The 27445-nt window shown below is 32.6% G+C and overlaps 2 protein-coding genes across 2 annotated transcripts in view; both read left to right on the forward strand.

Annotated features, from left to right (window-relative positions):
• Window positions 1-878: 878 nt before the first annotated feature.
• On the forward strand, window positions 879-15238 carry LOC148612876 (putative acyl-CoA dehydrogenase 6). Its single transcript, XM_088594742.1, has 9 exons — window positions 879-1148; window positions 3876-3996; window positions 4445-4574; window positions 5653-5759; window positions 6769-6936; window positions 7921-8094; window positions 9521-9682; window positions 10661-10811; window positions 12003-15238. Exons 1-9 carry the CDS (start codon window positions 990-992, stop codon window positions 12103-12105), a joined length of 1275 nt encoding a protein of 424 aa, XP_088450868.1. The 5' UTR covers window positions 879-989; the 3' UTR covers window positions 12106-15238.
• A 5817-nt stretch (window positions 15239-21055) lies between these two features.
• Window positions 21056-27445, forward strand: part of LOC148612877 (xanthine dehydrogenase/oxidase-like) — a 62767-nt gene continuing 56377 nt past the window's right edge. Inside the window, exon 1 of the mRNA XM_088594743.1 lies at window positions 21056-21207. Within this exon, the coding sequence (XP_088450869.1) occupies window positions 21160-21207 (48 nt within the window). The 5' untranslated portion in view covers window positions 21056-21159. The remainder of the gene's footprint in view (window positions 21208-27445) is intronic.

The raw sequence follows: 27445 nt of genomic DNA on the forward strand, positions 1-27445 counted from the left end.
TAAGTATGGTTTCGGATGCCGGTTTGATACTTCAAAGATGTATGAGAAATGCTTGTACTAACAATCTGTTGGCTTCAAAGGAAATGCAAGATTTGTATTTTGTAAAAACCAAGCTAAAAATGATGATATAAAAGACATATCCATGGAAGTTCGCATAATATTTCGGTTGCCACCATGGTGCGACCAAGGTGTGTAGATTGTAAGAAGACAGTAACATTACGCCAAGATGCTCTACAGTGTGATACCTGCAATGACTGGCGGCACAGATTATGTAATACTGGTAAATTTATTTTTGTTCTTTGTTGTTTTTTTGTTGTTATTATTTTTTCACAAATAAATAAAATTATGCTCTTATAACAAGATTATAATTATATTTTAAAAGTGTTCAACGAATTTATGTATTGTGAAAATTTCCTTATATAAATATAAGAATGTAATACAATTTAATGATTACTGTCCCTGTATACCGTAGATGTTTTGCAAATGTTTTCATTGTCCGTAGAATGCGGAAGGGTGTATATTGGGCCCATGTTTACTTCAATTTTGCTACACGCGCATTTTAATCTTATTAAACACAGGGGTGGTTAATAAACTCGCTGGCACGTGTGTTGGTGTAATTGAATAAGCGTGACAACAATCATGAAGTTAATTAAATTTAGATTCGCGTTTCATGGTTCCTCTTGCCTTTGTATTGATGTCCAGACGTCGGAAGATAGACTACATTCCTGTAAGTAATTTAAGCATATATACTAATGAATTTCAGGTCTTACGCTTACACTTTGTTGGGTACGAGTTGCCGAAGGTACGAGTTGACCTGTACCCGGACATACAAGGTCCGCATGAAATAACGATCTAGGTATATAGAAATGTTTAAAATTTCTGAAATGATTATTCTAAATATTATGATATTTTTAACTCAACTATATAGTAATAATATGTTTTGTTTTATTTGTTCACACAATTTGCTGCGGAAGATGTAAACAAACCAAATGGCATCACTTTGCAGACGGATTTGCGTGCAACTGAGAAAATCATCCTCATTACAGTTGTATTCAAGAAGTTTCACCTCTAGTTCACAATGTTTTAACGGTCAAAAGGAACATATTTACACAACTGAGCACGAAGAGCTGCGTGCTACGCTTAGAAAGGTCTGTACTAAATATTAACGGTGAATTGAACTTTGACCACACAGTAACTGAGAGTTTATTTTGTTATTCTAAACAGTGTAGGCTTATAAACAAAATAAATTCATGACACGCAGTATGTCTTACAGTGAAATACAATCTATATGATAGGAAATTAGAATTACCTACAAAAGAGACTCTGTGTCAGCTGCACAAACAGCAGTAGTGCCAACTCTCACCCATTTTGAAACTGATTTGGCAGCATTTTTCCTTGATCTATTGTTTATCAACTTTGATCTTTCAAACTTTTGCCAAATCTCACACCTTTAAATCTTGGTAAACAATGAAAAAGACAGTAACCATAACCAAAGCACAATGAGTACTTGGCATGATAAGAAAATCTTGAATATATGACACTTGATAAGGCAATTGTCTGTTCCTTGAAAGGTATAGAAAGGTCTGAAAAATTCCCAATCGCAAATGTGACAGTTCTAACATCGTTTGGAATTTTTCAGACCTTTCTATATATTTACATATATTCCCTGTATCAATTTGATCCAATGGAGCAGTGTAGGGAATAGAGTTGTCACATTCTGAGACGTTTGTATAATATTGATTTGTTGTGACATGCATCATTAACTTGATCCTATATCCTACATCATAACATCTAAATGAACTGTTCCGTACTACTATACATCGTGTACTAAGTTACAGCCCTAGATTAATCCTATAAGGAGGAGTGACCCGGTCTTCGAAAGCTATATTTTATATAGCCTAGCTGGCTTAGGGTCTAGGATGCTGGACTTTGTGCAGGCAGTGTTGCCATAGATGTCATAGCCGTACAAGTTCGAGTCCCGCAGAGGGAATGACCAAAAATTTGCATTGCAAATTTGACAGTTTTAATATCGTTGGGAATTTTTCAGACCTTTCTATACGTTTACATATCTTCCCTGTATCAATTTGATTCGATGGAGCATCTACATGTATAATTGCAATCAGTCATTGAGCACATGAACTGATCACTACAACTACATGTATAATTGCGATCTGTTTCTGTTACATCATCCATCCATCAAACTGGTCCTTTAAACCAGTGATCGCATCACATTACCACTGAGCAGTTAATATGCATGTATTTTACGGATTCCGTTGTTTCATTTGTTAATTTTACACATATTTACTAAATGCGATAGATTTAAACATTAAATAATTAATAGTTTTATTTAACATTTCTGTTACATTGTATATGTACATCATGTTTAATAATCAAAATATGATTTGTGGATTTAATTTCTTAAATTTAAGATAATCTTTTTAAATTATATTATATTGGATCAGACCTGGCAAAATCATTTTTCAATCTGTTGGACATTTGGTCCGGCAACCTAACAAAATCTGCTGGACTGAACAATTATCTGATGGACCGAAAAAATCCAATTTAAATTTGCCTCGATTCAGATGCCATCTTTAAACCGGAAGTTCTGGTTGAGGTGTGTCTAATAAAAAAAAAACCTACTGGACATCTGGTCTGGAAATCACGCAAATTTTACGGGACTGGTGGCTAAAAGTACAGGTCATGTTCGACAGTGCGATGAATTTCGCTATGAATGTTGGATCAATGTTCCAATCGAAGTTCTGATATTTACATGAACCAATCATCTGTCATTTTATATAATGAAACGGCGATCAGATTGGTCACCGGTCATGGTTATCTACCGTCAGTGATCACTCAGTTATGGTCATCGATCTGTCAAATTGTTAAACTGATCGGTTCAAGGACTTTATATTGTAATTATGTTGGAGATTTCAAACATTTCAATTAGTTTACATAGGAGATTTAGTGTGACTAACTTTTTTTTGTGTTGAAACTTTAAGATATGGTTTTTTTTTTAAAAACACAACACTGTCATCCCAATGACTTTATTTAAAGATTTTCATGAAAAGGATTTCAGGGGATGTACACAAGTGCACTTGTTCATCCTCAAATGATTAATTGGGTTGGGAATTTTTTTTTTTAAAGAAATCTTTCAAAGTGGTAGTTTTATCTTCACGTGCAGGAGACCCACTTTTTGTTGGAGACAGAGCTCAGAAGTGGGAGTCTTTCTAAATATATAGTTGTCAGGTTTGCAGTATTTTCCAGTTTGGTCTTGAGGTACCATGTCTGTGTCCAGTCTTATATACATGTAACTCACTTTATAACAACAAAATAGTCATACTAAATTTGTACATGTACATTTTAGTTCTTCCAGATAATGTTCACCTCAAGCAATTTGTTCCATTCCTTCAGTGATTAGAGGTGTATTTCATTTTTGTTCGTGAAGCATGAATACTTTGTAACATCTGCATTTTGAAACATGTTTACACAATTATTCCTGTCCATCTGCCTGTTCATTGTCAAAATCAAATTAATATGATACTGTGAAAGTACTTTAATTCGTCAGGGTACCAATTTTTGTGGGAGATATCTCTGTAAATGACACTCAAATATGATAAAATCTATTAAATTTCAGTGTTGATTATCTCTTAAGAGTAGGCAGATTTGAATGAATAATTACACATTCCATAAAACAACTTAATTACAAAAATAAAAATATGTAGCCTTTTTTTTGGGGTGTATCACATTTTTCAGATTTTGCATGATTCTTACAAAGACTGCTACTTAAGGTTTGTCTTTCAGAGTGTATAGGTCTTAAGACATTGTTGAAAAAAATAGCCGTACTTGTACTTTATATTATTTTATTTCAATTACAGATAATAGATAAAGACATCAATCCTTTTGTTGACCAATGGGAGGAAGAAGGAATTTTTCCAGCACATAAAATCTTCAAAATATTGGGGAATGCTGGTGTTTTAGGTGTGAGCAAACCTACAGGTATAATTGTATAAAAACAATTGAAGAAAATACAGTCTTTATTCAAACCTGTAATATGCCTTGTTAGGAAAGGCAATGACATGTGAAATTTCGTAAAAAAGAATCTTATACTGAGAGTTTTTGAAGTACCCAGTAAACATATTTTAAATAACTTGATTAAGTGTACACAGAAACCATTTTTAAACTCAAAATAAATTCAGCTAGAAGAAGCATGGCATTTAAAAACATTAACTGTAATGAACAGCTATGGAAACATTTAACAAATTTCTTATTTTCCAATAAATTTGTTTCTAAGATCTTGTACCAGTATAAAGATAAGTCAAGCAAAAACCCATTTCACATTTCACTGTTGTGAACTGGAAAACATTCTCTTGTTACAAATATCTTGTCTTAATTAAGTAGTGCAAATATTGTTTTTGAAGCATATAGTATTTTTTCTCTATTACAGAATATGGCGGCCTTGGTTTGGATTATTCTTACAGTTGTGCAATAGGAGAGGAATTAGGCCACATTAATTGTGGTGCTATACCTATGGCTATAGGGGTCCAGAGTGATATGGCTACACCTGCATTAGCCAAGTATGAAAATTATTGCATTTTTAGAGAAGGTTGTATGGGAATAAAATTTTATGGCATTCCAGCTAAGAATCATGCATGTGATTCATGGTTGGAAAGCCTACATTTTTTTCATTTTTGATATTTTTTCAAAAATGTTATAGTAAAAAGAAATTAGCATAAGGCTTTTCATATAACCCTTCTTCTTAGGGGATAAAAATTGTATAGAATGTACTGTGGAATTTCTGATTAAGGGAGATAAGTCTGTAAATGACACTAAAATACAATAGAAACTGTTGGATGTTCAATGTAGGTTATCTCCCAAAAACAGACAGATTGGAATGAATAATTATACATTTCATCATATAGACCAATAGAGCAATTTAATAGCAAAAATAAAAAATATTACTGAATTTGTATTTTGTGCATTGATCAGTTGAATTAATACCTTTTTCAATATGATTATTTACTTCACTTTTAGAAGAAAGCTTTTGAGAATCAAAAATGAATTATTTAGGCATTTTTGTTAAGTTGTCTCTGTATTAAAACGGTTTATTTCATTTTATGGCAGAATTATTTTACATTACAATGTATTGTGAAAGTACTTTAATTCGTGGATACTAATTTTCATGGAGCAGGAAAAAACACAAGTTCATGGATTCTTGAATTGGTGGTTTTAATGTTTTCAGTATAGACATTAATGACAATCTCTTATCAGTTGGGAACCAAATTTTGTTGTTTGTTGTACCCACAAACAACTACGAAAATTGGTATCCCCTGTACTATAGTACTTTCACAGTAATTGATGTAAATAAATACTTTGTAAATACAAAATTTTACATCTTACATAATCCAGCAATTGCATGGAATCTATTGTTCTTAACTTTAGTGATTATATGGAATAATGAAGAAACAACCAACTTGTCATATTGACAAAAGAACAAAATAGAACACAAGAGTTATTTCCCTTTATTTTGTCACAAACTTAGAATCACTGAACAATTACATGGAACAAAATTTAGGACCAGTGTTCTTTCCTAAATTTTGACAGATTTTCACTACTCCAACATGTCCAAGTTATTCTTTGTGCATCTATTTTTAGGTTTGGCAGTGATAAAGTAAAGAAAGAATTTCTAGCACCATCAATCAGTGGAGATTTAGTGGCCTGTCTAGGTGTTAGTGAAGTAGGATCAGGCTCAGATGTATCAAGTTAGAGAAATATTGTTTTTCCTTATAATTTAGTCTGAATCTTTTAAGATTGTGAATAGTGAAAAATTCCATGTATATTAGGGCCCTTGAATGTTTAATTGTTTAGCCATTTAGACTAAGAAACTTGGTCTTGACAATATAAGGAGAATGGAAATGGTGAATATGTCAGAGACAAAAACGGCACAGGGATGAAAAATGTCAGCTCTAGGCCACCCATTGGCTTCATTGAACAACAAAGAAACCCTGATACCACAGGGCATGCTGCAGGTGGCTCTATAACAACATTATACATAGGTACAGCGAAACAGCAAAACAGTTGTACCTTAAAATACTCAGAAAACATAAAAGTAAATTGAAAGTGAAAATGAACCAATACATACAGTAGCCATAAATTCCTGACTTGGAGAAGGCACAAAAAATGTTGCAGAGTTAAAGTACTTTGACATGATCACAACCCTCCCCCTTTAAAATTTGACCACTATGGAAACTATTCCACAGTTAAATACACCTAAAAAACAGTTCGAAAAGGTCTTAGTTCCTTGTTAAAACAAAAAAAAGAAACTGATTATATGTTACACAAATGAACAAAGAACTACAAACAATTAACATGACTTACCAACTAATACATGTACATGTTATGTAGATCTGTTTTAATAGTTGGAAAGTGAAACTTTATATCTAATTTACTCCTAGAATGTAAACAATAACTATTATGGTAGTTTTTGTGTTGTAAAATACCATTTTACAATCAGATCCAAACATGTATTAGTCTTCCTTATTTTTTTTGGTCAAAATATCTTGATATACATAATGGTAAGTCACCCTATAACATACTTTAAAAGGCATTCTGATTCATTTTGTTTAGTCATATGTAATACTGTACACCAAAAACCAAAAGTTTTATTTTGGCAATCCTTATGTTATTGTTATATTGCGCTAATTCTTTCCTTGAATCTAGAAAGCATCACATACACAAATGTACTATATTGCTAAAACTATATGTTTGCAGGTATAAAGACAACGGCAGTGAAGAAGGGAGACGACTTTGTAATAAATGGTGGTAAAATGTGGATAACCAACGGTACTCAGGCAGATTGGATGTGTTTACTGGCAAATACTTCACAAGGAAAACCTCATCAAAACAAATCACTAATATGCCTTCCTATGAACTTACCTGGTACAATTTGTTTTATAATCAGGAACATTTTCTTGTTTTTTAGGGGAATTTCTCTTTTCCAAATCCAGATTTTACTATTATGATTCTTTTTTTTTACTGTTTATTTACTTCCAATTTTGCCAATTTCCACTTTGTATGTTGACCTTGCAAAATCAGGTCCATATATAGATAACATCACTTTACATAGTTCTTATCTGTGCTAATTATTTATTCAGTGGATTATACCTTGTCATAATAGGTACTAATGAATGACTTTAGGTTCTGAAGTTGTAAATACTAGCTCCATCTGAACTTGTTGGTGAATTGCACTGTACTCACTGTGCATGAACGCATATGATGAAAGTAGGCAGGATGAGATGTGTTGTTAGGGAATTATTTGCACTTACATTCAAATTGCTTCCATATTCCCAATTAACCACAAGCTAGCATACTGTAAACAAATTTATTTTTGTGAGCATTTTAAAATTTTTGATAATTTTGCAGGGAAGGAAATATTACAAAAATGAAATATATTTCTCTGCCAATATATCCCTTCATTGTGGAATGCATGATGAGAGTGTTAGTCATAAAAATAGATAAATGCAAAATTGAAACATGACTATTTGCTCTTACATTCAAATTGTATCCTTATTTCTAATAATCCAGAAGCTAGCATACTGTAAACAAACTTATTTTGTTAAGCAATTTATAATTTTTGCTAATTTTGCAACGGACAATATATCATGAAAATAATAAAAATAGATAATAACGAAATTGAAACCTATCATGAAACAAGAAAATAAATATCCACACAAATTTTACTTGACGGTTTACTATACTTATAGTCTTTGTTTCATTTTGTAGTAATTGAGAATACATATTGACGCTACAAGTATTTTTAATTTGAGAATTTCAGTAGTATTTCATGGGTAATGTCTGTAAATTTCAATATCTTATATTAAATCATAGTTACCATGATTTTAATTTTCTGACCTTTGACCCTAGGTATAACAATAGCCAAAAAGATAGATAAAATGGGGATGAGAAGTTCAGACACAGCACAAATATTTTTTGAGGATGTAAGAGTCCCTCAAAGTCACCTGATTGGAGAGGAGGGGATGGGCTTTACATACCAAATGATACAGTTCCAAGAAGAGAGAATATTTGCTGCTGCTGCAGGTATTATTTAACTTCAGTACCATTCCATATAAAATTCAGGCACTGCCAAGTAGAGATGATTCATGTTGCAGAAAACCCAACCAAACATATGATGCTTCTTTTTCTATATATGTCATATTTTTACATTTCTTAAGTCTTTTCTGCATACACATCTTTTTTTCCCTTGAGAAACTCATACATACATCTCCCGCTTATTGAAATCAACCAAATCAAGGAAGATAACTCTTGCATAATGCTAATTTCTTGTAAAATGTATTATTCTTTTTCTGGAAAGTACACAAGTGAATGAAGTTCTTAGACTGTATATATGGTCTGGAGCTCTCTCATTAAGAAACAAAATATTTTGTGGTTTTTGACATGTTTGTATCAAGGGTCTGGAAATTTTATTGACCCATGTCGGACATTTTATTAATTTTCAGCAGACGTTTGTGTCAGTCTTTTACCTGCCAAGATCGAGAATTAATTTTAAAAACCTTTTTTATAGTTATTTAAAGATAAACATTGGAATTTGTGTTATTCAATCACGTACCCTGTCTTTTACAAAATATCTGAACAAGTGAATGAGTTCAGTTTCTACCACACGTGGACGTTCTGACATGTAAACAAAACGTTGTGTCTCTCTGTCTTTTTCACCACATCAAACAAAAAAAATGTTGATCATTTTAAAAATAAAATCGCAGATACATTTTGTATATTGATTTTAATGGATTGTTGACTTCTGTATTAAAAAGATTCAATCGATGAATTAATAATTACAAACTACGACTGATTAGTAGTTTCAGCACCACTGAAAGATTTGCGGGAAAATGATGGATGTCTTTTATTAAAAATAATGAATTGACGATTTGTGCCAAACTTGGGTTGATATGACATCACCTTCATCTTTAAGCTTTAATACAATAATTTGTGGTATTACAAAGGGCACACAGAGTAGCTGGAATGCAGAGGAAGTATATGTCTGCCAAACATGGGCTTGATAACTTTATGGAGTACAATATCCTCACTATGTCAACACTTACCAATAAGAGGTCACCACCTACTATCAACAATAAGTAACAAGAGGTGGCCACTTAGCCATCAACACTAACCAACACGAGGTCACCACCTAGCCATCAACAATAAGTAACAAGAGGTCACCATCTAACCATCAACACTAAGAAACAAACGTTTACCACTTAATCATCAACATTAAGTACAAATTGCACTGAACAGTACTAAAACTTGTACAAAACCTACTATTACAAATCAGGAAGAAAAAAAGGAGATATTGGAGACAAAACATCCATGACAGGTATAAAAAAAAATACTGGAAGATTACAAATGTTGTTAGGTTTCACAAAATAAAATTTTGAAAGAAAGGGAGTTAAAAATAAATGTAAAATATTAAACAGAAAAGCTTATTATTTGTTGATGTTATTTTATTCAGCTGTGGAGCCTTTAGACAAACTTATACAGATGACTGCAGACTATTGTAAAGAGAGGATAGCATTTGGTCAACCCATATTAGCCAATCAGTCTGTCCACTTTAAATTAGCTGAGTTATCAACAGAGGTAGAAGCTTTAAGGTCTATGTTGTATCGAGCTGTTGGTAAGTTTAAGGCCACTCTAGATTAGAATAACTTATTTGTAAATCTTCATTTTAGCAATTGTTTTTGGCATCTGTGTTGGGAACATCACTTGCAATCATGAACTTTTGTTTATTTACGATTACTTGAGTAAAACTTATCAGATCTTATTGAAATTTTAGCATATTATTCCTAGGGACATGGCAGAGGGCCCTATAGGTTTAGAGCTTTTTTCCCCACCTCCTTTGGGAGAAAATCAGTGTTATCATTGATGTGAATTTTGATTTTGATGATCAGATGTCAATGGGTTTCTTTTAGAATTCTGTTTTTAGAGTTTTTTACAGAATAGACCTATATTTAATCATTCTGGTGTTAAAAGGATTGGAAATTGGGCGACACCAAGAAAAATCTACTTTTTTATCTTTGTTCCAATTTTGATTCTTTTTCATTGGATTACTTACTAATATCCCTGCCTGTGTTTTTCAATCAGATTTCAGAAATCTCTTATTGTTTCCTTTTTGCAAGAGCAAAAGTGAGCTACTTTATGTCTGCATTATTTGAGAAATTTAAGTAGCAGTCTTTGTAAGAATCATGCAAATTATGTAATATGTAATACACCTCATATAAGGATACACATTTTTATTTATGTTATTTAGTTGCTTTGTAGGTCTATACAATGAAATTTATAATTATTCATTCCAATCAGTCTGCTATTGGGAGAAAATCCACATTGAAAACCCAACAGTTTCTGTTGTATTTTAGTGTCATTTACAGAGTTATCTCCCTTAATTTAGAATTCTACAGTGCATTCTTATATAACTCCTAAGAACACAGGTTATAAGAAAAGCCAAATGTTAATTTCTGTTTTCTATAACATTTTAAACAAAATTTCAAAAATAAAGATATGTAGGCTTATGAACTATGATTTTAGTGTAGACATGTTTTATTCTGCATGAAGTAAAAGAAAGGATGATATGTTTCTTTCTCATTTTCCACTAAAGGTCAGTACATTCAAGGGCATGATGTTACTATGATAGCGTCCATGTGTAAATTAAAAGCAGGGAGGCTTTGTAGAGAAGTGACAGATCAATGTCTACAGTTCTGGGGAGGGATGGGCTTTACAAATGAAGTAATTGTTAGCAGATTTTACAGGTGAGTAGGTGTTTAAGTTACAATTAAGCTGTAAGAAAAATATTTTGTTATTGGTGTGCTGTTAGAGAATATTATTTACTTCTTTATTTGCGAGCTGTAAGAAAAATATACTTTACTTCGTTACTGGTGAGCTTTAAGAAAAAAATACTTTACTTTCTTATTGGCAAGCTGTAAGAAGAATAGTCTTTATTTAGTTATAGATGGGCTTAATAAATATTATTCTTTACTTTGTTATTGGTGAGTTGTAAGAAAAATATTCTTTACTTTGTTACTGGCGTGCTGAAAGAAAAAGATATTTTACTTTGTTAAAAGAGAGCCGTAAGAAAAATTATACTTTACTTTTTTTAGGGAGATGTAATAAAATACTTTACTTTGTTCTTGAAAGGCTCTATGAAAAAATATACTTTACTTTGTTATTGGTAAGCTGTAAGAAAAATACATTTTACTTTCTTATTGGCAAGCTGTAAGAATGAAGAAAAATAAACTTTACTTTGTTCTTGGTGAGCTGACAGAAAAATAAACTTTACTTTGTTATTGGTGAGCTGTAAGAAGTAAGAAAATATACTTTACTTTATTATAGGAGAGTAATGAGAACTGTAGACTTTACTTTAAATTAAGTGCAATCCTATTTTCATATGGTCAAATAGAGAAAAAAGTATGGTATTCAGATATATTTTAGATATGTTGGTATATAGTTAAGCTTAAAAGTTCCATTTGAATTTACTTTTTTTACACAGGCCTTTTTTCAAAATCAGTTGATTTTACTTTTTTTATCCCATAAGGTGAATAGTGGGCTTTTGTATTGTTCATAACTAGGAAAAAATGGCACAAATTTTCATGTTGCATTCTTTGTAAATTATCTCCCTTATACAAAATATAAAATGGCATGTGTTTTGTAGAGACCAAATAATATATTGGCAATTTATATTTTAGAGAAACAATCTTTATGATTGATTGATGTCATTGTTAGCATTTCATTAGTGAATTGTATTTTCCAATTAAGAATGCAGATGGGATGTATACAACTTTATGAAATATGGCTAAACCTCATGCTTTTAATTTTTTTCATAACGAGTATTCATGTAGGTAAATTTTGTATCATGCTCAAATCTGATATAGGACCAATCATATGATAATCCTGAACTATACAAAGAAAATCAAGTTCCTAAAATGTCCTTTTTCATTTTTTAGGGATTTTAGATTATTGTCAATTGGAGGAGGAGCTGACGAAATTATGCTGTCAATTATATGTAAATACATGGATACTCTACCAAAGCCACCAAAGAAAAAATAACTTTTAATCATGAATAATTGTGCTATTTCCATTGTGATAAGTGATTGCAAAAACTGCATCATGTTTTAAGTGTCAGTCTCTGTAAGAATCAGGCAGTAGATGAAACATGGTATGAATTAACCTGCCACTTTGTGTGTTTGACTATTTGTACAATTAGAACTAGGGGGAAAATGACAAGTATTCGATATCAATGAACATTTCATGGGCAGACAACTCTGTCAAAACCTCAATTTTCTAATATGAAAAGTTTTCCACAAGTGTCAGATTGGTGGGTTTTTGACATGCATGTCTCTGATTTATCCCTTTTTGCCTAATTCTTACAAAGGCGTGTACCTAATTAATTGTTTGTTTCTAAAAATGGACAAAGTTGTTTAACATATCAGGAATTAGAATTTAGTGTATATTGGTTTGAATTGAAAAGCATCATTCATCATTTGTCAGTTTAATTACTGGTACATCTTTTGTCGTACTTATGCAGAGCATGTTTAAAATGTTTAACTTGTTGAAATTTTCAAAACAGCTATCCAATCAAAATGTATCAAAATAGTAAACATTTGAAAGAAAAAAAATATAGGTAAGGTCAGGGAAGTTCAGTAAAATTTATATAAGTCAGATAAATTTATTTCCTCTGTCAACCAGATTAAATGCTTAGAAAGAAATGGCTTTCACAAAAATCTACTCTTGAGACTTTCCAGACATGGCTTTTGTTTTTTTCTTGTCCCTATGTTTCCTCAAATTTCTAAAGTTGAAGAGGCAGATCGAAACAATTTGAAAAGGAGGGGTGCCAGCTGGGGTTCCTAAAAAAAAAGAGTAAAGAGTGTTAGGACATCATTCATTATTTACCATTGTTTGTTTATTTACACATGAAAATGACAAATTTTCCAATAAATATGATGAGTGCCAACCTCCCACCTCCCTGGATCAGCAACCAAGTTGTCAAACACAGAGTTAGGGGCAGCACATATTTTCATGGAGTTGATTGGATTTGTTTTATTCTTATAATGAAAGATGTTTTGGTTTGGAAGGTAAATATTTTGCTGAAATGTCAATGCAAAGCCGTGCAACCATTTGTAGTTTTTTATACATCAAGCCTTGGCTCACCCAAATCAAAGAGGAAACAATTTATAGTTCTTTTTACATCAAGGCTTAGCTCAGTCCAACTCAAGAGAGGAAACCATTTGAAGTTCTTTTTACGCCAAGGCTTGGCTCAGTCCAACTCAAGGGAGGAAACCATTTGAAGTTCTTTTTATGCCAAGGCTTGGCTCAGTCCAACTCAAGAGAAGAAACCATTTGTAGTTCTTTTTATGCCAAGGCTTAGCTCAGCCCAACTCAAGAGAGGAAACTATGTGTAGTTCTTTTTATGCCAAGGCTTAGCTCAGTCCAACTCCAGAGAGGAAACCATTTGTAGTTCTTTTTACGCCAAGGCTTAGCTCAGTCCAACTCAAGAGAGGAAACCATTTGTAGTTCTTTTTACGCCAAGGCTTAGCTCAGTCCAACTCAAGAGAGGAAACCATTTGTAGTTCTTTTTACACCAAGGCTTGGCTCAGTCCAAATGAAAGCAGGAAACTTTGCACTAGTTCTGTAAATGAATCAAATGCTGCTTACTATTCAACATTAGTATGGTCCAAAAAGCCAGAAAAGGACTGAAGCCATCTACTGATTACAGAATCATTAATCTTGTACTCCATCCTGACCCATGATGCTTGGGTAAGATTGAAATGGCATGGCCATATAGAAAATTTAGGGCAGTAAACCTGTGTGGCATCAAAAAAAGCCCTCAACTCACAGTCAAGATGTAACAATCCTTAGACTTGATTGTAATAAGAAAAATACTGCAGGAACACAATGTCTATTTCTACTGTTAGGTCATCCACTGCTTTTGTGGAAGCCTTAATTATTCAACCATTCTGTAGTCTTCTCTTCGACCATTTAGTGCAAATAATTTAGCACATTGCTGAACACCCAGCTTTGTTGAATCTCTGAAGATGTGATTTCGTTTTGTCTTATAGATCCTGTCTTACTCTTTGTTTTTTGTGTACCTCTCGATATCCATTTTATGTCAAGACTAATGGTGACTACCAGTATTTATTTCAAAAGTAATTATTGTGAAAATTTCAATTGAAATTGCACCCTAGTCAAACTTATACTTACCTCATTAATCTGGTTTAATTTAGGTATGACCAGATCTGTTAAATTTTTAAAATCTTCAACTATGTTTTATTTTAAAAGAAAAAAAATACATTATTTTGAAATATCTTACTATTTTTGTTCACATACTTCTTTAACACAATTGTTGATTTTATATACATTTCTATTATAAATTAACCTTTTTAACATGCATTTTTGAAAGTTCACTATTTTAAAAAAATTGCCATTTTGCTATCTGTAAGTTTGCAGTGTTGAAAATTCGCTGTTTTGTTATAGCACATTTTTTTGCTAATCATTTGTAGGGTCAAAACAATATGACAATCAGTGCTTTTTGAAATATAATACTCAAGAAAATAAGAAATGAAATTCAGTATTTTGAGTATGTTAGTTGAATGATTGATTCAGGAGAACTTTATTTTCGCATGGCATATTGGCAGCATTGTTATTGAATTATTATTCTGATGTACATGTAAAAATTTAAATATGTATACATGTTACTTACAATATTTGTTATTGGTTGTAGACATTTGTTATCCTCTTTACAATTTAATGCTATTCTTTGTAAGAATCGGGCAGTGAGTAATTCTTGGTGAAAAAAATCACACAAATCTCTCTGTGAAATCTTATTCAAAATGCTGTCTTAAATGCAGAAAAAGCATTTGGTTTCTTTTATCAAGTGTCAGTAATTCAAGGTATGCACTGCATCTTCAAAGGGAGATAACTCACCTTTCTCTTATCTTTTCATTGTAATTTTGAGCTCGCTTTTCTGTATATTCTGACACTTTTAAGATGAACAAACTGTCAACTCATCTTCAATAGACCATCAACTATGTGCCCACATTGTCAAATTTGTGTGTGTGTGTGGCTTTTTTTCTGAGCATGATTCAGTATTTTTCTGAGCATTATTCAATAGTTTTCAATTTTGCCTGATTCTTACAGATTCCAGCACTTTAATTTCAATTTTTAATAAACTATTATTCAGATAGACTGTTTTGATACCCAGTGTAATCAGTGTACAAAGGATGAGATCAATAAGGCCTTTATTTGGTCCCCTATGATTTATTGAAAAAAATACAAATAAGTTGCACCATTAGTAAAGCTCACTCAAGTCATTTTTGCTCAGAAAGAAAATTATTGGAAATATATGGCTGTTTACTTTGTCTTTGTAATTGTCATACCTTCAAAAGATCGTGAAAAGCTTAATTTAGCCAAAGCCACATGCAAAGACATAAAGATCATTTAAACAGGTAAGGACAGTAACTAGATAACCCAATTGGTAAATTTAACTATTTTGTTCAGAAGAGGCCACTTTCATTTAATACGAAAACTTGTCTATAAAAAAGTCAAAGTTCTACCCCTGACTTGACTTTTTATGAGCAACTCGGAGGGTGTTTCTAAGAAAAAGAACTGAACGCTTAGCCTACCGGAGCACCTGGTCATTGTTCCCAGTTTTTGGCGGAATCGGAGGTGCTCATTTACTTGTTTCCTTGTACGCATTATTCTTGGTTATTTTGTGTTCTTTTTTGTATATAACTATTTTCCCTCTCTTGGTGCCAGGATTCCATTCTTCTGATTTCCGCATAGGGACTTGCCCCACTAGTATAATAACCCATACAATGGTGATCCCATATTTGGGGGTACCTCGCTTTGAATCATATTTTTTTTTCAAATAAAATCGAATATATCATTATATACTGCTCAGCAATCACTCACAGGGGCTTGCTCCCACTATCAAATTTGCAGCCCCACTATCATAATAACCTATACTAGTGGGGCTGCATCTAACTGCATGTTACATTTATGAATGAAAAAGAAATTTTAGCAAGTAAAGACAAATGATACAAGATAGATTTATGAAAAAAGCTTTCACTAAAATCGTAAAAAATCAGATCAATAAAAAATGACTAAATCAAAAAGTAATGTTGCGTTTACACGAATTGCGAATGCGAATTCTAACCCACTGTAGATTCCCGAGGTCAAACGAATTTCCCATGCGAATTGGAAAAAAATACACATTATTGAATGGATATACATTTTCGATAATGCGAATTAAATAATTAGTATTCAAATGACTTGTGAACGGATGATTTCGACGAAATTGAATTCTTAAAAAAATAATCCATTAATACAAATTGATTGTTTTATCGTGTGAACGCAAAACGAGTTCAAATGCGCATGCGGACGATTGCGGCAAAATCGAATTTTTAAATTGTGTGCGAAAGCAGCATAATTGTTGCAAACGCAAAAATGACACAAATAAGTTGTGCTGCAAAAAGGCGCTAATTTTATACTAACGGACATCTCCAACAGCTTTTTTCATTTAACCGCCTTACTGCTTATCCAATAAATTTTTGAATTATAAACTATTAAAAAAGAAAAAAGAAACCATTTTTACCTCACCTGGCCAGAAGGGCCATTTGGGCTATTGCCATCATTTGGCGTCTGTCGTCGTCCTCAGTTAAACATTTTCACAGGTACTCGGGTCGGGATTTTTTTTCCAATATAAGAAAAAGTACGACATCATGTATTATAATAGCTAAATTCGCACTTATACTATACATATGAAGTTTTCTGGTATATGGGAGTCGACTAGTATATAGGACGTACACAATAAAACTTATTTTGTTGTAATTCTGAGATTCAACCCTTTTTCATCCATACTGTAGGCTGACAATTGCTCAGTAGATATGGTATATTCTAAATTGGCATGGGATAACTCAATATTAAATTCTGAAAATTCATACTGGCTGTTCATAAAAAATCCACAAATTTTGCAGTCTTATTTGAACAAGGAAGATTTTCCTTGTATTTTGACATTATTAAATCCATGACTTAACTTTTGGCATAGGTACATCCTTTCCTTTTCTCAAGGGTGCCTATTTAGAATCTAAAAACCTTTACGAGAAAAATATCCCTTCATGATATGGTTCAATTAAAGCTCTCTTTTGAATGATAGATGGAATGGAAAACTCTGGGAACTTTAGATCAAGAAAGTTCAAGAACCATTCAAAGAAATGTTTAATAAATTATTGTATCAAATTGTGGCTTTAAAATATAAACAATCACAGTAATGGCAAACTGAGCAATTACAGCTACAATCTCATTTAGGTTTTGAAAACTACTTCCCAATTTCAAAACCTTTGAGCAGAGAAGACAGATCACGCAACTAAGATTATCAGCCCATCGTCTACGAATTGAGATAGGAAGATATCAGGGTAGTCTCTATAGCTGGCATGACAGAGCGAGACTCTGTCTTAGGTGTAATTCCAATACGATATTGATGATGAAGAACATTTTCTGCTATCATGAATATGATCGTCTAATACTTCTCCAGGTGATAAAACACCCCTGTAAAAAATTTGATGTTCTCAATAGCAAGGAAGAGATTTTTGACTTACGAATGTTAAAGATCCTCAGATTGTTTGTGAAACAAGATAATAAACAGGAGGCTCCCAGGAGCTTGAATCGCTCACCTGATTCAATTTTTGCCTTTCGTGGGCAATAAACATAACAAGTTGTCGTCCAACAATTTTGACTACAGAAGACTTTGGTAGGACTTGTCATAAGGATTATTTCAGCAATTGCAACTTTCTTTCTTTCTATCATAGTTTTCAAGAAATTGGCTGAAAACTGTTAAACAAGCCATTTTTTACCTTTCACCTTCCAAAAGCAATAACTATTACAATGATTCGTCTGACAACTTTGATCCCTGGAGACTTCTGTAGATCGTATAATAAAGGTCGACAGCAGTTAAAAGAATTTTTTTTCAACCGCTGAAAGGGGTCAATATATAGCAAAGGGGTCAATCTGAAGGTTTTTGAGATATATATGAGAAAACTTCTGATTGACACATTTGCTTTATTTTTAGTAACAGCGGCCATATTTTTTTTCTACAGATCAAAAATCCATACATCATTTCTATTTAAAAATACCCTAATGAACATTCAACCAAATTTGGTTTCCAATTGTTCTGGTAGTGTCATAGGAGAAGATTTTTGAAAGAAATAACATTCAAAATAACAAAAAGAGCAATAACTCCATCATGGCTTAACAGATTAAAACGAAAATTTTGATGCAGATAGATCTCATTATGCTGAACACTTTCATACCATATCAGAATGTGGCTAAACTTAACGGCTTGTAAGATATGTATGCGAAAAACTACTGTCTGATCCCTATGTTCTATTTTTAGTAACAACGGTCATGTTTTCGACGAATTGAAAATCTCTACAACAGTTCTATACAAGAAATATTCATACCAGTTTTGGTTTCAATTGGTCAAGTAGCTAGCGTCAGGGGAGAAGACAATCGGAACTACTCGGACATTTTTTTCGGTGCAACTAGAAAGACTGAGGAGAAGAATTTTGAAAAATTGTTAACGACGACAACGACGGACGACGACGACAACGACGGTGGACGCCAAGTGATGGAAATAGCTCACATGCATATGGCCTTTGGCAAGGTGAGCTGAAAAGAGTGAAATATGAGTGAAATTTCACTATTGATCTTAATTTCTATTTGATCTGGTTTACTTTTAAATTTAGAATTTAATTGATATTAAGTTTTGTTTTGTTTTGTTTTTTGTGTGTGTTTCTCTTTTGGTCTCAAATATGTGACCCTGAATTTCTTACATGAGACACAGCAATAACCTTCTGATAAATCAGTCTGTAATAGTGAATCTTCACCTATATTTCTTGTACTAAATTCATGAAAATCATATATTTGACTTTATTTGGCTTTATTTTGCATCATTTTATTTCATCATTTTGTAAAATAAATTGTGTTCTCTACACCATGCACGGGTGGGCAGTGAACAATTTGTTCACTACTTTTACTGGACAAGTGTTTACTGGACCTATTGCACACCTGCCGTGGTGCATTCTGCAGGGAATATTTACTTCAGATGACACTCTAGTTTGAAATAAATTCTGACCTATATATATTATTATTATCATGAATTGTAAACAATAAGTTTCCTTGTTAACAAAGTTCTTAGCATCTGAGGCAGTATCTGTCAAAATCATTATACATTATTGTTATATACACCCACAGAATAATTCAATTGTATGCATAATATGTTCTGTATATGCGTTAATAGTCTGTATTCTTACCCTACCGGTGCACCCGGTCCATGCTTCCATTTTTTAGAGGAGTCCGAGTTGCTCATTTGCTTTTGTTACTTTGTATGTATGATTTTAGTTACTTTATGTTCTTTGTTGTGTATGTCTGTTTCCCATATCTGGTCTTTGTCCCCGGATTACGCATTCTTTTTATTACCGCTATAACCTTGGTTCCCTTGATTATTCTTAATCATCAACTCTATCTTCATCTTGTAACCCTTGTATTTTCATGTTCACTCTGTGCAAGTGGACCACTGATTTGTGAATAAAGTATCTGTATCTTTTAGCAAAGGGAATTTCTAATCGAAATCTGTAATTAATTAAAGATTTTAAAACATCACAAATGCTGTGGAAAATGTCAAAGGATAAACCAATCAATGTAGTTTTTGATTATCGTATTTATCCAAGTGAAAAACGGTAAAGTCAGGCAAAAAAGCTTTGCCTGTACTTTTTTTTTAGATAAAATACATCCAGGAGAGGCATGAATGATGCTCTAAAACGCTATCTCCGCGGAGCTTCGCGCCTGGACCCCCTACCAGGGCTCCGCCCTGGACCTGCTGAGGCCTTAAGCGGCCCCAGACCCACTGCCGTAATTTTGCCTACACTTCAATTTGGCCTCAGCTACGCGCGTGAAAGTTTTCTTTTTTCTTTTTTCTTTTTGCATTAATTAGAGGAGGGGTAAAGATCTCCATGGACCTATAATTAATTACAGATCTAATATCATTGAAAATGCACTAAAATGTAGCAAAGTTTGGGGTCATTTTTGTTCATTGATTAAGTAGCAGTCAGACTGCAGTCTATAAACTTAAAATCAGACAGGAGGCGATTCAGTAGGCCGGCCTCATACAAGCTGTATTAAAAATAATAGTGCAAATGACAGTTGCCCACAGGAGGTCTGCTACAGATAAAGGTAAAGGAAAACTTCCCGCCAGAATTTTTGTACTAAAACCAGTCAAAAAATATTTCACGACAAGTAGTACATCGTTGGACATGAACATAGGAAGCGTTGTTTTTAAGACCTAAACATGTATTTTTACAGTTTCATTGATTATCTCAAAGAGTTTAAAAAATACATTGAACTCCTTGACTATCTTATGATTTTATGGCGAATAGGGTATGTAAGTCTCGTCACGTGACTCCGTGATTTCATGAGAATGGGTCCTCATCTCCCAATCAAATGCATAAAGATTCGTTATTAACGTAGCACTGAGTTCAATGTTAAAAGCAAAATATATTTTCGTGAAAAAAAACTGATAAAAAATGACAAATATCTAGTTCTATTGAATAAAAATGTTAAGAAAAGCATAGAAATGGAAGATTTTGCATAGTGATACAGCGGTTTCATTTCCCGGAAGTGAACAATAAAATGCAGACCGGCCTTCGGATTACAATGCGTTCTACATCTAAAATTCCGGAAGGAAAACTGAAACTAGAACGAGACTTACAAACCCTATCGCCACCTGCCTCTAGACCGAACAATACTTTATAAATAGTCAACTTTATTCGGAATTGTCCCTATACCTACTACGCCTTATTTCACTGTTAGTGTATTGGGTCGATCTATACTTTTTACCCCTCCTCTATTTAATGAAAAATAGCCGAAAACGTTACCTTTTTTCAGTCAGAAAAGATTGATATTCAAAAACTACATTGATAGACAATATATATATATGGGCGTGGCTTGTAAATTTAGACCAATAAAAGAACCAGGTTTTGTAAACACAAGATATAATGTAAGGTTATAATTACAAATGATCTCGTGTCTCATCAGTGACGCCGAATTATAATGGTTGGTACAGAGACATCTCTCGTTTTCTTTGTTAATGGAAACAAGGTAAGATGTAGTGTATTGAATTTTTGTAGCCGTCAAGGACATTCGCCTCAAGGGGTCTTATCAGTTGAAAAGGACTACAGGCCGGAGCCTGATGTATGCATTAAATAACGTTAAAATGTCAAATGATACATTGTAGATTATGTTCTCTACGAAATGAGATCTTTTTGACATTGTATTGTACACGTTATATAGTACTATTATTGCATCTCGATAAGATTCTAGGCACCTGTGTTTTCATATTATTTAGGCATATAAAAAATTAATCTCTTCTGGGATTAACAAAATATGTAAATTTATATGCAGGTCTGTGGTTTAATTGGGGACTATAGTCCCACTACATGTATATAGATATGTCACTGCAGGTAATGTTTTGATAATTTGTGGAAATAAAGCTACATTGAGACAAACGAATCCAACAATTTTTAACTGTAAAAAGTACATGGTTATATTTTTCAAAATCTTACATTATCAAGATCTATGAAAAAAAAAGGATAGATATATACATTCTTTTCTATTTTGTCATGAAAATCTGTACCCATGGTAACATAATAAAAAAATATATCAGTTTTCCTTTCATCTGTGGCAACATCCCTTCGGCTCCTGCGTATCGAGTGTTCATATCACAACTCATACGTTATGCCAGAGCTTGCCGAGACTACGCAGACTTTCTGTATCGCACTAGAACTCTTAACAAATAGGCTTCTGGAGCAGGGTTGTGTTGCTACAAGATTGAAGTCATCACTGCAGAAGTTTTATGGTCGTCATCATGAACTTGTGGATCGTTATGATGTATCCGTCAGCACCATGAAAACTGATTTATTCAACGGGTCATAGTTTACCTTTCCTCGTTTGTCTACCCCAGACTTGACTTTTTATGAGCAACTTGGTGGGTGTTTCTAGAAAAGCAGAGGACGCTTACCCTACCGGTGCACCTGGTCCATGCTCCCAGTTCTTAGTGGAGTCCGAGTTGCTCATTTACTTTTGTTACTTTGTATGTATGGTTTTAGTTACTTTATGTTCTTTGTTGTGTATGTCTGTTTTCCATGTCTGGTCTTTGTCCCTGGATTGCATTCTTTTGATTACCGCTATAACCTTGGTTCCCTTGATTACTTTTTCATAACAATTTTTGGATGCCTTCCCAAAATTAATTGTTAAAAAACATGTTTTCTAAAATATCAGGCACTTTAAAACTGCCAGAAAAAGTAGGCAGGCATGGTATTATTGGAAAAAAAAACAAATAGAAAATGTACCTTTTTCTGCTCATTTGTTCATGATTCTTATTCTTAAAGTTTGTGCGAAATTTTGGATTTTTGAAAAACGGCCAGTTGTTGCAGGGAAGAGAACCCAATCTGGCAAGGTCCTGAATCTTTCTGGATAGCTTTAAGCATGCATTTTGCACCTCCTTACCTTCACAAGTATTGCATCTTTGTACATATGAATGCTCTACTACCCACAATCAATATTTCCACCAAGTTTCTAAGTTTTACAGAATTAGACCTGGTCAGTTTTGTGTATAAAACAGTGCGCCTCAATCCCATCTGTATAATGCAACCTAAAGCACAGGGAGTTACTTTTTATTACATGAAGGGGGTCTTATCATTTAACCACAAGAAGCGTCGAGAAGCCTAGATGCAGTGAAATAGCTTCTAAGAATGTTTTTTTTTATTTACATGTAAGGTGAAATAAAAATGAATATAAAGATATTTTATTAAAATTACAAGAAAATTTTGCCAATTGAGTATTAATTTAAACAAGAAAAATTTTACAATAAAAAGATGATAGATTGAATAAAATTATTTTTAATAGTTTCTATAGATGATCTTCCTTCATCAAATAAAAAATAAAATAATTAGATTTAATTAAGTTGCAAGAAAAGGAGTTCCAGAATTATTTATCATCAATGATGAAACAGGTATAATCCTGAAAAATGATAACAAATTATTTGTTTTGTATAAAAAAAGAATATAGTGAAAAAAATAAATATTTTACTACTTCTTTGTAACAAGGAATTAATAAATTTGGTTTAGAGCACATGTTTTGACCACTGAAGACTCATGAGTAGCACTTTTATGCCAAACTGGTTTAGATTTATGCTTTATTTGATGTTTTCTACACTGTGCACCTGCTTTAAATGGATCAAAAATGAATTTTTGGGTCTACAATCTCCAAAGATTTAATAAATTGATAAATACATACTGGTAATTGGAGGTACATGTATTTTCTTGCCAAATAAATTTAACTGTGCCCAGTTGTTCTTTAAATATGAACATTATTATTTTCCCTATATACTTAAACTCATACATGTACCTAATTAGGCTTGCCGCAAAGGATTAGTTTGAATTTTTTTCTTTCTTTTATTAGTATTATTTTTTTTACATTTTATCCAAAATGAAAAAAAATCTTGGACACTTTCTTTATCTATGATAGATATGTCTGCACTTGTTTTTAGCAGTTGTACAAAATGGTCTGGTGTCCAAGTTTTGTTGAACCAAAAACAAGATCCTGTCCATAATATTACTACTACTATTTGCTATTCCTGGCAATGGTTCAAACATATTATTTAGGATAAGTGCCAACTGCCTTATCCATGAAACCATTTCGATAAGGATAAACTGATTGAATCGGACAGCCCAAAACCGTTGCTGTCGCTAATATTGTCCAGGCAGATGACCAGCTTTTGTTTTTTGCTGCACTTATGGATGCCTTATCATATGATTCAGAGACTATATATAGCCTTAGTTGATCATTTGTGTGAGCATCATACTTGGATTAATTGCTGACAAGTTCAACACAAGTTAAAACACAGTTTGTTTGCCCGACTTACATTGCCTGTATATGTAATATCCCCTGAAAAAGAGTTAAAGAGACTATTGCCATCACTAGACACATTGACAGGTTTTCCATCTTTCTTAAACATATTGTGTTCAGCAGCTCAATAATAGTCCTCAAGGCTTTCATTGAATATATCAGTAAATGTCAAGACCACTAACTCAATATTGTTGAGATAATGAGATGTTAAGACAAAATAATTAATATTTAACACCAAATTATACTGTAAGTATTTACAACCACTCTTTCTATGATGTCTATTTGCACTTTATTTTGTGATCTCTCACATTTTCTTACTACGCTTTTTTTTTTGCACAGTTGAGTCACCACCGCACATGTTCCTATGTATATCAAACTTTATATCTTACTTTTTTCTTTACTGTTGTTCTCAGAAATTACATACTTTGTTTCTATTATTTGTGTTTTGACCATTTACTGTAAATGCGTTAGAACAAATATAAAAAATATTGAATTACATCCTGTATTTAGTTTCTGACATTTCTTGTGAAGTCATGTTTTACATTGATTACAGAATACACAGAGTACTCTGTAATTAAAGCCCCAGTCACTACAAGGGTAATACGGCATACTGGTACTTTATTTTGTATTTGTATTTTCTAAATCTGGAACTCATTTTTCTTGACACTTCATTGAAATATCTTCACTTTCATTTTTATTTCACCTTCTTTTTAATTTTTCTAATTTATCTTCTTGTCAGATCTTGTTGCTAATTAGTAAGACTGCATGAAGGTAAACTATATGCATTGAACATTGATTGTCAAAGGGACTATTTATTACATAAAAGTGAATCATCTGCACCTGCCAGGGACACTAGATAAGCCTGAAATCATATGTTAAATACCCATTTTTCATATTGGGGGAAAAAAAGAACAGGTTTAATAATTGATAACATTGGTTTCAGTATAGTGTCATGGGTAACAAATTTTAACACCTGGTCAGTATACAGTTTATTAGTAAATATATAGAAAGTGTGAAGAAAATACAGGTCTATATTTGTAACAAAATGGGCTCCTTAAATCATGCATGTACATACATGTACACTTCTGTCAACACAACTTTTAATTTCTCCACTCTTCACAGTGGACACTGTGTGTGGGCGGAGTCACCATTATAAAAATATGCTTGTAGTTTAATTCCTGTGCTTACATGTACATGTCAAAGTATGATTTTTAATGTTTAATAGTATTTCAGTTATATACAGAATAAATAAATAATGAAAAGCAATTTTTTTTTATTTAATGGAGACGCAGTGGAGTCACAGTGGAGGACATGAGTGACTCCACTGCAAGCAGTGGAGAAATTAAAATTTAGGTTGATGGTAATATATTCTTTCAAAAGTGATTATTTCAGTTAGCCAGATCATAATTTAAAACAATATTGGGTGTTGAAAAGAACAGTAAAGTGTATGCATAACAAATTCAACCAAATAGATTTGAGACGTACATATACCAGTACATGTACACTAAAAAAGTCCTGTATGACATGTTGTACATGTACATATACATGTGTATCTACACAATATGGTGTTCATTTGTACAAAAAAGTGTGTGGTCTGATGCGTTGGAAAAATACTCCTAAATTTACCTGATCTTGCTATTAATAATTCTTATTTTTAACGGTCATTTCTAAGTGAATACAATTCCCATCTTTGTACGATGATTGACTTGGGAGAATCCTTATTACCGGTAATTTTTTAAGCTCAGTCTCTTTTGTGAGCTGGTGTATATTGTATTTTCCACTGTAAGGTGGTAAATTCCATATCATAATATATCAGTGTATACATGTACATGATACAACAATAAAATGTACACTTGTACAATGTATAGTCTTCTTAAGGTTAAGCGTTAGGTTTTGACATTGAAATTAACTAAATAAAGAATTGAAGCAAGGAAAATGAAATTGACAGTTTTTAAACTTAAGCAAGTAAAAATCGTATCAAGATTCCATACTTTTTGACTACTTATGCATTTTCTCTTGCAATATGTAAATATTTATCAGCACTCTATACTATACTAAAGATTGTAGTCATCACTACGGAAATTTAATGGTCATCATCATGAACTCATGGATTGCTACGATGTATCCATCTGCAACATTAGAACTGATTTTTTCAATGTGTCATAGTTTTCCTTTCCTCTTTCATCTACCCCAGACTTGACTTTTTATGAGCAGTGTGGCAGGTGTTTCTAGAAAAGCAGAGGATGCCTACCCTACTGCAGCACCTGATCCATGCTCCTGAGTTGCTCATTTACTTTTGTTGTTTTGTGTGAATTTTTTCACAATCCTCTTTTTTTTTCCCTTTCAAAATCATGATACATGTAGATAAATTCGATTGGAGTGTTGTTAGATCCTACATGCATTTACTGAATAGAACAGTTGATAGGTCTAATTTTATTTATATGATGTAAATGTTTTTATCATGCTGAGCTGTAGAAAGGTGTTTTAGATAAAAATATATTTTGTTTGCCAAATATAAATGATAGCAGTTTCCAGGATTGTGGTTCAGGCTCCTTGAATCCTCCATGTTAAATGAATGAAATTAATGACATGCTTCAGGTGAATGCACAGTATGAATGAAATGTAAAGTAAAAATATATGTTCTAAATGCATAGCAAGGTAAAAAGTGCATTAAATTATATTATGCACCTCAAGAATATATATTAGTCATTAAAATGAAATAAATTTTACTTTTACAATGTTTCTGCATTAAGAGTCCCTTTAAATCATAAACGAATTTCAAATTTTCAAATAAAGATATTTTAAACAGTTTTGACTTTCTTTTAAGCTTAGATTCCTCCACAATCAATTTTACATGTGATTATCCCATGTGTGTTAATATGTTGCTTTATAATTCTTTACATGCTTTATACTACATGCCATAATCATTTAATGTAAATGTTTTTGAGCTTATATTGTCAGTTATCTATTGTTAGTAGAAAATTCTCATATGAGGCTCCCCCATCCCAAAAATAAAATATTTAACATAGTGCTGTTAGTGAAATTGAAAAACTTGTATGCATACTGTGGAAGTATTTTAATTCGTGGATACCAATTTTCGTGGATTAGGGAGAAAACGATAGTTCATGGATTCTTGAATTCGTGGTTTTGAGGCTTTCAGTATTCACATTAACGGAAATCTCCATTTCGTTGGGAAATAAATTTCGTGTTTTGGCCTTCCCATGAAAACCACGAAAACTGGTATCCAAAACACAATAATACTTTCACAGTAATTATGAAGATAAAAGTATGATACATTATTAATTCTACAATAAATTATGATTTGTAATGACTTTCAATAGAAAATTCTGATAACTGCATCAACTTGATGTTCCTGGAAGTATCAAACTAAAAATACATATCTGGCTTCGGTTATGAATGCTTTTAGCAG

The sequence above is a fragment of the Perna viridis genome, chromosome 7 (assembly GCF_037379345.1).
Source record: "Perna viridis isolate PV_CMFRI_1.1 ecotype Kerala chromosome 7, ASM3737934v1, whole genome shotgun sequence".
Taxonomy (NCBI): domain Eukaryota; kingdom Metazoa; phylum Mollusca; class Bivalvia; order Mytilida; family Mytilidae; genus Perna; species Perna viridis.

Excerpts from the sequence above, each read along its gene's own strand:
- LOC148612876 (XM_088594742.1), top strand. The coding sequence starts at position 990 with ATGGCATCACTTTGCAGACGGATTTGCGTGCAACTGAGAAAATCATCC. Across the intron at positions 3,997-4,444 it reads AGGTGTGAGCAAACCTACAG|AATATGGCGGCCTTGGTTTG; the intron begins GTATAATTGTAT and ends TCTCTATTACAG. Across the intron at positions 8,095-9,520 it reads AATATTTGCTGCTGCTGCAG|CTGTGGAGCCTTTAGACAAA; the intron begins GTATTATTTAAC and ends TATTTTATTCAG.